Source organism: Triticum aestivum, chromosome 4D, assembly GCF_018294505.1.
Source record: "Triticum aestivum cultivar Chinese Spring chromosome 4D, IWGSC CS RefSeq v2.1, whole genome shotgun sequence".
Classification (NCBI taxonomy): Eukaryota; Viridiplantae; Streptophyta; class Magnoliopsida; order Poales; family Poaceae; genus Triticum; species Triticum aestivum.
Genome location: NC_057805.1, coordinates 461,471,948 through 461,485,338, shown reverse-complemented (window position 1 = coordinate 461,485,338; position 13,391 = coordinate 461,471,948). Strand labels below are relative to the sequence as shown.

Sequence of the window (13,391 nt, the reverse complement as noted above, 5' to 3'; positions counted from 1 at the left end):
CAATTAGTGAGGAAGCTAATGATGATGATCATGTAACATCAGATCAAGTCACTACCGAACCTCATAGGTCAACCAGAGTAAGATCCGCACCAGAGTGGTACCGTAACCCTATTCTAGAGGTCATGTTACTTGACCATGACGAACCTACGAACTATGGGGAAGCGATGATGAGCCCAGATTCCATAAAATGGCTTGAGGCCATGAAATCTGAGATGGGATCCATGTATGAGAACAAAGTGTGGACTTCGGTTGACTTGCCCGATGATCGGCAAGCCATCGAGAATAAATGGATCTTCAAGAAGAAGACAGACGCTGACGGTAATGTTATTGTCTACAAAGCTCGACTTGTTGTGAAAGGGTTTCAACAAGTTCAAGGAGTTGATGAAGGAAATATGCCCTAGAGGCAATAATAAAGTTATTATTTATTTCCTCATATCATGATAAATGTTTATTATTCATGCTAAAATTGTATTAACCGGAAACATAATACATGTGTGAATACATAGACAAACAGAGTGTCACTAGTATGCCTCTACTTGACTAGCTCGTTAATTAAAGATGGTTATGTTTCCTAACCATAGACATGAGTTGTCATTTGATTAACGGGATCACATCATTAGGAGAATGATGTGATTGACTTGACCCATTCCGTTAGCTTAGCACTTGATCGTTTAGTATGTTGCTATTGCTTTCCTCATGACTTATACATGTTCCTATGACTATGAGATTATGCAACTCCCGTTTACCGGAGGAACACTTTCTGTGCTACCAAACGTCACAACGTAACTGGGCGATTATAAAGGTGCTCTACAGGTGTCTCCGAAGGTACTTGTTGGGTTGGCGTATTTCGAGATTAGGATTTGTCACTCCGATTGCCGGAGAAGTATCTCTAGGCCCACTCAGTAATACACATCACTATAAGCCTTCCAAGCATTGTAACTAATGAGTTAGTTGCGGGACGATGTATTACGGAACGAGTAAAGAGACTTGCCGGTAACGAGATTCAACTAGGTATTGAGATACCGACGATCGAATCTCGGGCAAGTAACATACCGATGACAAAGGGAACAACGTATGTTGTTATGCGGTTTGACCGATAAAGATCTTCGTAGAATATGTGGGAGCCAATATGAGCATCCAGGTTCCGCTATTGGTTATTGACCGGAGACGTGTCTCGGTCATGTCTACATTGTTCTCGAACCCGTAGGGTCCGCACGCTTAAAGTTCGATGACGATTATATTATGAGTTTATGTGTTTTGATGTACCGAAGGTAATTCGGAGTCCCGGATGAGATCGGGGACATGACGAGGAGTCTCTAAATGGCCAAGACGTAAAGATCGATATATTGGACGACTATATTCGGACATCGGAAAGGTTCCGAGTGATTCGGGTATTTTTCGGAGTACCGGAGAGTTACGGGAATTCGCCGGGGAGTATATGGGCCTTATTGGGTTTTAGGGGAAAGAGAGAGGATAGGCTGCGCCCCCCCCCCCAAGGCCTAGTCCGAATTGGACTAGGGGGAGGGGCTGCGCCCCCTCCTTCCTTCTCTTCTCTCTCCCCTTTCCTTGACTCCTACTCCTACTACTTGGAAGGGGGGAATCCTACTCTCGGTGGGAGTAGGACTCCTCCTAGGGAGCGCCATAGAGAGGGCTGGCCCTCCCCCTCCTCCACTCCTTTATATACGGGGAGGGGGGCACCCCTTGGAGACACAACAATTGATCATTGATCTCTTAGCCGTGTGCGGTGCCCCCCTCCACCATAATCCACCTCGATTATATCGTAGCGGTGCTTAGGCGAAGCCCTGCGTCAGTAGAACATCATCATCATCACCACGCCGTCGTGCTGACGGAACTCTCCCTCAAAGCTCGGCTGGATCGGAGTTCGAGGGATGTCATCGAGTTGAACGTGTGCTGAACTCGGAGGTGCCGTGCGTTCGGTACTTGATCGGTCAGATCGTGAAGATGTACGACTACATCAACCGCGTTGTGCTAACGCTTCCGCTTTCGGTCTACGAGGGTACGTGGACACACTCTCCCCTCTCGTTGCTATGCATCACCATGATCTTGCGTGTGCGTAGGAATTTTTTTGAAATTACTACGTTCCCCATCAGTTGACTACGATGAGACCTTCTCACCCGTAGCGATGCTTAAGTCCGTCTGAATCATGTTAGCAATTGCTGCATTTTATGATTATGAAATTTGGCAAATGGATGTAAAGACTGCATTCCTGAATGGATTTCTGGAAGAAGAGTTGTATATGATGTAACCTGAAGGTTTTATCGATCCAAAGGATGCTAACAAAGTGTGCAAGCTCCAGCAATCCATTTATGGACTGGTGCAAGCATCTCGGAGTTGGAATAAACGTTATGATAGTGTGATCAAGGCATATGGTTTTATACAGACTTTTGGAGAAGCCTGTATTTACAAGAAAGTGAGTGGGGGCTCTGTAGCATTTCTAATATTATATGTGGATGACATATTGTTGATTGGAAATGATATAGAATTTTTGGATAGCATAAAAGAATACTTGAACAAGAGTTTTTTAATGAAAGACCTCGGTGAAGCTGCTTATATATTGGGCATCAAGATCTATAGAGATAGATCAAGACGCTTAATTGGACTATCACAAAGCACATACCTTGATAAAATTTTGAAGAAGTTCAAAATGGATCAAGCAAAGAAAGGGTTCTTGCCTGTGTTACAAGGTGTGAAATTGAGTCGGACTCAATGCCCGACCACTGTAGAAGATACAGAGAAAATGAAAGGTGTTCCCTATGCTTCAGCCATAGGCTCTATCATGTATGCAATGCTGTGTACCAGACCTAATGTGTGCCTTGCGATTAGTTTAGCACGGAGGTACCAAAGTAATCCAGGAGTGGATCACTGGACAGCGGTCAAGAACATCCTGAAATACTTGAAAACGACTAAGATATGTTTCTCGTTTATGGAGGTGACAAAGAGCTCGTCGTAAATGGTTACGTCGATGCAAGCTTTGACACTGATCCGGGTGACTCTAAGTCACAAACCGGATACGTATTTATAATGAACGGTGGAGCTGTCAGTTGGTGCAGTTCTAAGCAAACCGTTGTGGCGGGATCTACGTGTGAAGAGGAGTACATAGCTGCTTCGGAAGCAACAAATGAAGGAGTCTCGATGAAGGAGTTCATATCCGATCTAGGTGTCATACCTAGTGCATCGGGTCCAATGAAAATCTTTTGTGACAATACTGGTGCAATTGCCTTGGCAAAGGAAACCAGATTTCACAAGAGAACCAAGCACATCAAGAGGCGCTTCAATTCCATCCGCGATCAAGTCAAGGAGGGAGACATAGAGATTTTCAAGATACATACAGATCTGAATGTTGCAGACCCGTTGACTAAGCCTCTCTCACGAGCAAAACATGATCAACACCAAGACTCCATGGGTGTTAGAATCATTACTGTGTAATCTAGATTATTGATCTAGTGCAAGTGGGAGACTGAAGGAAATATGCCCTAGAGGCAAGAATAAAGTTTTTATTTATATTTCCTCATATCATGATAAATGTTTATTATTCATGCTAGAATTGTATTAACCGGAAACTTAGTACATGTGTGAGTACATAGACAAACAGAGTGTCACTAGTATGCCTCTACTTGACTAGCTCGTTGAATCAAAGATGGTTGAGTTTCCTAGCCATAGACATGAGTTGTCATTTGATTAACGGGATCACATCATTAGAGAATGATGTGATTGACTTGACCCATTCCGTTAGCTTAGCACTTGATCGTTTAGTATGTTGCTATTGCTTTCTTCATGACTTATACATGTTCCTATGACTATGAGATTATGCAACTCCCGAATACCGGAGGAACACTTTGTGTGCTACCAAACGTCACAACGTAACTAGGTGATTATAAAGGTGCTCTACAGGTGTCTCCAATGGTACTTGTTGAGTTGGCATAGATCGAGATTAGGATTTGTCACTCCGATTGTCGGAGAGGTATCTTTGGGCCCTCTCGGTAATGCACATCACTATAAGCCTTGCAAGCAATGTGACTAATGAATTAGTTGCGGGATGATGCATTACGGAACGAGTAAAGAGACTTGCCGGTAACGAGATTGAACTAGGTATTGAGATACCGACGATCAAATCTCGGGCAAGTAACATACCGATGACAAAGGGAACAACGTATGTTGTTATGCGGTTTGACCGATAAAGATCTTCGTAGAATATGTAGGAACCAATATGAGCATCCAGGTTCCGTTATTGGTTATTGACCACAGACGTGTCTTGGTCATGTCTGCATAGTTCTCGAACCCGTAGGGTCCGCACGCTTAACGTTCGGTGACGATCGGTATTGTGAGTTTATGTGTTTTGATGAACTGAAGATAGTTCGGAGTCCCGGATGTGATCACGGACATGACGAGAAGTCTCGAAATGGTTGAGACATAAAGATTGATATATTGGACGGCTATATTCGGGCACCGGAAGTGTTCCGAGTGATTTCGGAGAAAACCGGAGTGCCGGAGGGTTACCGGAACCCCCCCCCCCCCCCGAGAGAACTAATGGGCCACATGGGCCTTAGTGGAGAGAGAAAGGGATGGCCAGGGCAGGCCGCACGCCCCCTCCCCCTCTGGTCCGAATTGGACTAGGGAAGGGGGGGGCGGCGCCCCCCTTTCCTTCTCCCTATCCTCCTTCCTTTCCCCCTCCTAGTAGGAGTAGGAAAGGGGAGTCCTACTCCTACTAGGAGGAGGACTCCTCCTCTCCTGGCGCGCCCCAAGGGCCGGCTGGCCTCCCCCCTTGCTCCTTTATATACGGGGGCAGGGGGCACCCTAGAACACACAAGTTGATTGTTTCCAGCCGTGTGCGGTGCCCCCCTCCACCATAATCCACCTCGCTCATATCGTCGTAGTGCTTAGGCGAAGCCCTTTGCCAGTAACTTCATCATCACCGTCATCACGCGGTCGTGCTGACGAAGCTCTCCCTCGACACTCTGCTGGATCGTGAGTTCGTGGGACGTCACCGAGCTGAACGTGTGCAGATCGCGGAGGTGCCGGACTTTTGGTACTAGGATCGGTCGATCGTGAAGACGTACGACTACATCAACCGCGTTGTCATAACGCTTCCACTTACGGTCTACGAGGGTACGTGGACAACACTCTCCCCTCTTGTTGATATGCATCACCATGATCTTGCGTTTGCGTAGGTAAATTTTTGAAATTACTACGTTCCCCAACAGCGCCACCTACTCCGTCCGCGTTTGACATCGCGCCGCCACCGGCCCTATAGCGCAATAGGTCGTACGTCTTCGCCGACATCTGCCGGCGCTACTGGGAGACGGCGACGCCACTCCCATGGGGAGATGCCCACCTCCCCAACAATTGGCATCTCTCCGCGGATCGTGTTCTAATCCCACCAGTACCAGTGAGCGGACGCGCCCGCCGTGAGGAGATCGACTGACGCCGCGCCCGTTGGCCACCCGATCTGCTCTACGACTGCAGGTATGCCATTGATTCGCCGCTGTGGGATACGTGGCCCCGCGACCAGCACGACCTGCAGCGGCAATCCTTTTTTGTCGATCATCCTCCGAGCCCGTCCTGCCCGCGTCCTGCTCGTGCTGAAGCCGGCCCCAAACGTGCGGGCTTAGGCGTGTGCGCGGCTTCACGTCGACACCATCTCCGTCCCAGTCCCCGCCACTGCCACCTCCCATGACCGAGGAGGAGGAGGCCGAGCTCATGGGGCGTGTCTTGGAGGACTCCATAAACACCCACGACGAGCGCCAATGGGAGGGCCTCGAAACCCAGTCGACCCTCTTTGCGGCCGGGACGTCGCCGTCCCGGAGCTGGACATGGCCGTCAAGGAGGAGGTGCAAGAGGAGGTGGTGCAGGAGCCACCCATCGCCACGTGGAACCCGCACCTGGTGGGCCAGCCATGGAGCTGGTCGTCCACAGCGTCAGAGATGGCCGATGCGGCGGGTGTCGGGCCATGGTCACCCACACCGCCGCGGTCACCAGAGCAGGAGGAGGTGGTGGTGCAGGCGCCTCCGGTCTGGCAGGGGCCGTCAGCCCACCTCTAGCAGCCACCTCCATACGTCGACCTCACCGGCGACGATGACAAGTAGGACGGCGACTACTGAAGACGACGACGGCCTTACCGACGACGACGACGACGATGACGAGGAGTAGGATGGCGGCTACCGAAGACGACGGCGGCCACACCATCGACGACCACGAGGAGTAGGACGGTAGATACTGAAGACAACGGCGGCCTCGCCGGCGACGGGCCTTATCTAGTTTAATTTATGCCTTTTAAGTTTTAATTTAATTAAGAACTGTGTTGAACTTGGCTACCGTGGACGTGTGGACGTTTTAATGTTTATATTAATGTTTTTATATTATTTGCAATGTTTATTTAGGTTTTTTGGGGGTCAAAGTTCAAGTCCAAATACACGGACAGTTTAGGATGCGGCGGATCGGTTGGACACACCAAGGCCACACGATCGCAAGTGGACAAATGTGTCTGTTTTTCTGTCTCAAACTGATGAAATTCAGGCAAAACAGACGTTTGTTTGGGATCGTGCGTTGGAGTTGTGTTGCTGATCTGCTTGATGGTCTTGCATCCCACGTACTACTACGTTGCTATCCTTGCATTGGCCGGCTCATGGATTGACGAGTGACCCCTCATCGATTGACCAAGAACAGTGTCACGGGCAAACTTGCAAGAAATGTTGTGCTCACTCGCTCTTCGGCCAACTCCACCGCGCGACCCCATCCTGTCCGGCCCCGTCCGTTTGAGGTAAAACGGACAAACGAGACAGCCCAGCGCGCGATGGCCCGGACCCATCTTGTCTGTTTTGTGTCCGGGCGGACCCATTTCGAGCGCAAACTTGCGCCGGGTTTGGGTCGCGGCGGATACCAAACGGACGCGCGCCTTGTCCGCGTCGGGGCCGTGTGGCACGCGGCCACCTACCTCCCACTCACCCACATCAATGCGCACGAACGGGCGGCCCCACCTGTCATCCGCACATCGAAAGGTCGCCGTCCTTCTTTAAGTGGGAACCGTGGACCGGTCGTTCTCCACACTGCCCCACGCCACCCCGCGGCCTCCTCGAAACCCGACAGCGCCAAACCCTAGCCCTCCCTTGTCCTCGAGCTCGCCGGCCGGCCACCTCGAAGCCATGGGCTTCTGGAACCGCAAGGGGAAGCACGACCGTGAGGCCGGCTCCTCCTCGGGGCGCCGCCGCGGCTCCGTGAAGAAGGAGGAGCCCGCGTCACCGCCGCGCTCCTCCCGTCGAGCCTCCGCGCCGGCCCCCTTCACCATCAACCCTAGGCCCGCTGGCGAGCGCGACCGGCAGTACCTCGCGGCGGACGTGTGCCGGCGGTACTGGGATACGAGGACGCCGGTCCCGTGGAGTGACGTCCACCTCCCCAACGGATGGCACCTCAGCGCCGACCGTGTGCCGATCCCGCCGGTGCCGGCAAGCGGCCGTGCGCGCCGCGATGAGATCGAGCGCCGCCGCCGCCTCCTCCCCGACGACCTGTACTACGATGACAGGTACGGCCCCGACTCCGTGCTCTGGGACACATGGCTCCAGGACGAGCACGACACGCGCCGCGCGTCCTACTTCGCCGGCACGGTGTCGAGGCCGCGACGGCCACGTCGAGAGGTATGCGGGCGTACGCGGGTGCGCGGCCTCACGCCCACGCCGTCGCCTTCCCCGTCTCCGTCACCACCTCCACCTCCTCGCATGACAGCGGAGGAGGAGGCCCGGCTCATGCAGCGTGTCATGGAGGACTCCATGAACACGCACGACGAGCGCCAATGGCACGGCCTGGAGGAGGCGATGGCACTCTCTGCTGTCGGCGACGTCGCCTTCCCCGAGATGGAGATGGTGGCCGTCAAGGAGGAGGAGAGGACGGAGGAGGCGATGGAGGCGGAGCCGGTGGCCGCGTTCCACCCCGGCCTGGTGGGCCAGCAATGGAGCTGGTCGTGCACCGCGCCGGAGATGGCCGGCGTCGTGGGGGGTGTGAACTGGTGCCCCACGCCACCGCGGTCACCGGAGCGGGAGGCGTCGCCACGGGAGGAGGTCGTGCAGGCACCTCCCGCCGTCCAGCCCGCCCCCGTCTACCACGCACCGCCGGCCCACCTCTGGACGCCGCCGGCCTACGTGGACCTCGTTAGCGACGACGACGACGCCGGCGGCCACTGAAGACGGCGACGGCGACGACATCGACGGGCACGAGCAGGAGCGCGCTGGCGGCGGCCGTTATTTATTTTCTTTTTTAGTTTAATTATGTCAAGTTGGACGTGAAACTGTGCCGTTTTGTGGCCGTGGCGACCCTAACTAAGTTTTAAGTTTATTAAACTGCGCTTATTTACTTTTTTAGTCATTTTATTTACGTTTTTCTGTTTCTTTAAATCATGTCCAACGCGGACGTGATTTGGGGTGCGGCCGCGCGGTGGGCGCACGCACGACCCAACGGACAAGACCGGACACGGGTGAACCCATCGGCGCCCCAAATGGACAAAATCCAGCCAAACCGGACGTCCGTATGGGATCGCGTGGTGGAGTTGGCCTTAGTCTCAGTTCTGCTTCTGTTGCTTTCCCCCCGCAGCTTGTGAATACTTCATGTCAAGAAGCGTCAGCTTCCCCGTGTAGCACTGCGGCTACTTTATACTACTCCCACCGTCCGGAAATATTTGTCGGAGAAATGCATAAAAATGGATGTACCTAGAACTAAAATATGTCTAGATACATCTTCCGACAAGTATTTCCGGACGGAGTGAGTACTACATAGGAGCCAGTCGCCGTGTCTGCAGCAAAGCTGGCCAGTGACCACCAGGTTTCCTGAACTAGTCGATAGGGTGCCCAGCTAAACAACACCACCAGACACGCCAAGCAGTTTTAGCAGGAACGGAGCGTGGAAACGATCAGCTTTCTCCACACAAATCACACATGCCATGGCATTGCCGCAGGGTACTGTAGAAAGAACGGAACAAAACGCCAAATCTACCGAGCACGTACGTGCAGGTGCAGTCTCCTGACCGCGAGCACGCGGAGCAACAGAGGACGGACCAAGGAAGGCATCGCATCCTCAACCTCAATCAGGCGATGCGAATCAAATCATCCCATTCATCCGCATTCGCCTCGCTGAACAGGATCTGGTCAGACAGAGTCGACAAGTTTTTTTGACTGCCCAGCGGGCCCCATCCCCACCAAACGCGATCCGGGACGGATGATGGCTGGCTGGACGTGGACGCGTGGGCCCGACCGAGCCGGCAGCGGTCACCACACCGGCATGGCCACCCCACGGCGATAAAGCGACCCGCCTATCGTCCTCACGCGCTGATCTGACACGCGACTTGCCATTTTTCTCTCGAGCACACGACACGTCGGAGCATTATTAGCGCGGTTTATTGTTTCTTAATCGTGTGCCGTTGCTCTCGCCCCCCTTGGAGAGGTGCCATTTGTGGATGGTTCCTTGTTTCTCGAGGATTCCTCCCCTCGAGCTGACGGGAGTCGGAATTTGGTGCAATAGCTTAGCTGGTCTACTCTCTACTCCGGGAGCAGAATTGATCGCCTGCTTATCATATCGTAAATCGCACGTCTCGCCAGCGTCACCTCCTACCCCGTCCATCTTCTCACAGCCTGATATTTACAGCTCTTGTGGAGCCTAACCTGTCCTCAACACGCGCGTGTTCTTCTTCAACCTTCACACACTGATATTCCTCCATGGCATGATAATTTCTGAGATTAAACGAAATATCTTGAACGGTTTTCTGTCTAGTGTCATATCTTGTGCGGCAGGTATAGTGTCGCCTCACGAACAAAAAGTGTAGTGCTATCATGCCATCGAGGAGTCAGGAAAGTGATCGAGGTAGCACCATTGCACCCTCGCTGTCCTAAACTCTAGTCCCCGAGAAAGAACCGTCCAAGAAACTGATGAAAAGAAGCGGCCATAGCCCATAGGTGCACATCAAGTCACCTCATTCTATGAAGCAAAGCCCTGACAGTGACGCCGCTAGCAGCCCAGCACAACAGTGACCATGAACAGAGTGGGCAGTCAGTTGGAGTTAGGCACACAAAGTTTTCATTCACATAACAAAGCACATACTAATACGGAGTACTCAGCACATAATCATCACCATCATCGCTAAGATAGTAGTAGTTCATAAGAAGTTCAGACTGAAAATCTATCACTTCACCTAATTTTTCATCATCATCATCGGCGGCGGCGGCGCCGCCGCCGCCACGGGCATAAAACCAGCAAAACCTGGCTTCCTAAAACCCCACCCACCTTCTAGTGCTTGTTCTTCGCCATCCATCCCTCTATAGCACCAGATCGACGAAACGCAACGCGACATGAAGCAAAAGATCTTGAGCATATGTACAAGAAACCTAACTAATTGAGACCGGCCGGGCAGCACCTTCACGGATCGATCTCGCTTCGAGGCCAGATTGGTCTGAGTCACCTGGCGAACGACGACGCTACTGGTAGTGGTGACAAGTATCGATCTAGCCCAGGGAGCCCTCCTTGGCCGACAGCCGCTTCAGGAGCTCGTAGGTGGTGACCATGGTGGCGGCGGAGAGCGACATGGAGCCCCACCTCGGCCCGAGGCCTCGGTAGCACGCGGCCCACCCGCCCTCCTTGAGCAGCCCCCGCATGGTGCTCCCCAGCGTCGGCCGCGCCACCGCCGCGTCCGTCTCCATCACCTGGAGCCGCGTCTTCACGGTGTCCAGCGGCATGGTCACCAGGGCCGCCGCGCCCCCGGCCACGGCCGCGCTGGCGCCCTGCACGGCCATCAGGGCCGGGTAGCTCTCGGAGCGGTCGGCGCCCACGACGCGCCACGCGAAGCGCTGCGCCATGGCGTAGGACGCCCACCATACCGCGTTGGACGGCGCGTAGGTGATGATGGAGAGGCCGAAGCCGCGGTACAGGCCGCGGACGCCGTCGGCCGCGAGGATCTTCCTGAACGCGTCCGCGCCGCCGGCGTAGCGGCAGGCGGCGGAGGTCTGGACCATCAGCCGCTGGCTGATGACGTCCACGGGGGTCCACACGACCTGCGCGGCGACGGCGGCCGAGACCCCCGCCGCGGCGGAGGCGACCGCCGACGCCGCGGGCTCCGAGACCCCGAACCGGACGGCGGCGGACCCGACGGAGCTCTTGGTGGCCTCGAGCGCGGCCATGTAGAGCGCGCGCGCGGGCACGGTGCCGGCCAGCGAGGCGCCGAAGCCGCGGTAGAAGCCCCGGAGGCCGTCGCGGCCGAGGATGGCCCTGACGGTGGCGGCGGCGGCCTGCGGGGGCGGCGCAACCTGCAGGTGCGTCTTGACGACGACGGCCGGGTAGAGCGCGGCGGAGACGCCCGAGAAGAGGGCGGCGCCAAGGACGAAGAAGCGGGACTTGTCGAGCATCTCCCAGTTGACCTCCGCCGGCAGGCGCCGGATCTCCTCCACCGCCGCCGCCGCGCCGCGCTCCTTCTCCATGCCCGCAACGCTGAAGCTCATCTTCTCTGCTGCTGCTGCTGCTGCTGCTCCCCGCCAACCAGAGAAAACCCAACCATCCAATCAAATCAATCCGCGGTGACAAGATCCATATCACGCCATCGCAGCGCCGGCCGTCGGCGGAAGGAAGGAAGCTTCTCCGGCGAGGAAGGAGGGAGGGGCGGCACTTGGGATCCTTGAAAGTGGGGAGAAGTGGGAGGCAGCGTGGCGAGTGCGATTATTCGGGATCCCGAGGGGGTAAGTGAATATTTATACAGAGGGTTGGTGTCGTGGGCAGCCACCCGGCCTTATCCCCGAGGGAAGCCCTACCGGCCGGCGTGTAGCGGGGTAGTGGCATCGTAGTACCAGCAGCCGTGATGCCCGGACGGCAATCGTCACGTGCCGGCGGTGGGTGCGTGTCGGGGAGCGGGGCTTATCGGTCACTGTTGGCGGAGCCACCGGAGACCGCCGGTGGCCGTCCCCCATTGGCCGCTGGACCGCGGGGGGGAGGGAACACGCCGTGTGGGAGGGAAGGGATTCCATATGATTCGATCCCGCTTTTGTTTTCCTTTGTTTAATGCGAGACTGGATCTGGATCGGTCGATGTGGAGTGCTGCGCACACAGAGACAGCTCCGGCAACTGCAAGTTGCTGTTGAGCTCGCCCGCCCCGCCCACAATAACGGCGCTTGATTACCACGTTCGCTCTGCATACACACGTACGCACGCACGGCACGATGTCGACGGTCGCCGGCACCTTGGCCGTGGCTTCCTTGACCGCGTGCATCTGAAAACCATCTCTCCGGCTAACAGACTCGTCGGTCGGCGCCACACTCACCACTACACACCGTCGTGTCACCAATCATGCTTGGTTGCTCTGTTCGTAAGCGTCTGGCGGATTTTACCCGGCCGACGACGGACGCCTTCGATCGTCGGCGAGCTCTCCGACAAGACCAAGTCAACAAACGCTCCACACGACACGCAGCCGGTAGCTAGCTAGAGATAGACTGATAGATAGATCGCCTGGGCAAAGGCTCACGTGAGCTCCCTCGCTCTCGGCCGATCGGTACCTAGCAGACAGAGGCTGGTGTGGATATTTGGCGGGCCTGGGTTTCGCTCGCGTGACGGGTGGAGGAGAACCCGGTCGTCGGAGCGCGTGACATTATTGGTTGTCGCAAGAGTGAAGTCTAAAATAAACCCTGTAGTTGCAGATCTTGACCCAAATGAATCCTCATCTCTAAATCCCTGAAGTTGGTACCCTATACTCTTTAATCCTGGTCTAAATGAACCTTTCCGACGGTTTTATGAGTGGATCTGATGATGTGGCAACTAAAGGCCGGGATTGTTGACTTTGACCATAACAATTTTCTTTGCCGAGTTGTATTGCTGCCACATCGCTGCGTTTGGCAATGGGTTTGAGCCACAGACCATCTCCTCCTACCATGGTGCGAAGCCAGCGCCTCAGCCCATCTGGTCGCTGCCCGCGTCCGTCACGGACAGCTCCTGCGCTGCCTGCGAGAAGCCGGCGAAGGTCAGCGAGGAGGAGCGGACGGTGTCTTGCTCGCTGTCCACTTTCTGCCTCTCGAGCACCCTGCAAAGCACCGAGTCCTCCTGCATAATTGAAGTGCCGTGCCATGCAATTGCAAAGATGTGCTAACCTAGCCGTGAGCTTCGCCACGTCTACGTCCACCCAAAGCATGATTAGCAATGTCAGTCGGTGAAAATACATACAGTATATACCGAGCACACATGTGAAAATACATACTAGTAGAAAAAGGGTCAAATGTGAAGCACATTAGCGCCGGTTTGATTTTGAGCCGGCACTAATGTGTCAATTAGTGCTGATTCCAACGGCTAGGCGGGCGGAGATCATTAGTACCGGTTCATGAGCAACCTTTAGTACCGGTTCGTGTCACGAACCGGTACTA

At 54.6% G+C, this 13,391-nt stretch overlaps 1 protein-coding gene across 1 annotated transcript; it reads right to left on the bottom strand.

Annotated features, from left to right (window-relative positions):
* Positions 1-10,098: 10,098 nt before the first annotated feature.
* Positions 10,099-11,772, bottom strand: LOC123098622 (solute carrier family 25 member 44). Its single transcript, XM_044520659.1, has one exon. It carries the CDS (start codon positions 11,487-11,489, stop codon positions 10,500-10,502), a length of 990 nt encoding a protein of 329 aa, XP_044376594.1. The 5' UTR covers positions 11,490-11,772; the 3' UTR covers positions 10,099-10,499.
* Positions 11,773-13,391: the final 1,619 nt, after the last annotated feature.

Bases quoted from the DNA above. Each gene is read 5' to 3' on its own strand.
- LOC123098622 (XM_044520659.1), bottom strand. From the start codon at position 11,489: ATGAGCTTCAGCGTTGCGGGCATGGAGAAGGAGCGCGGCGCGGCGGCG.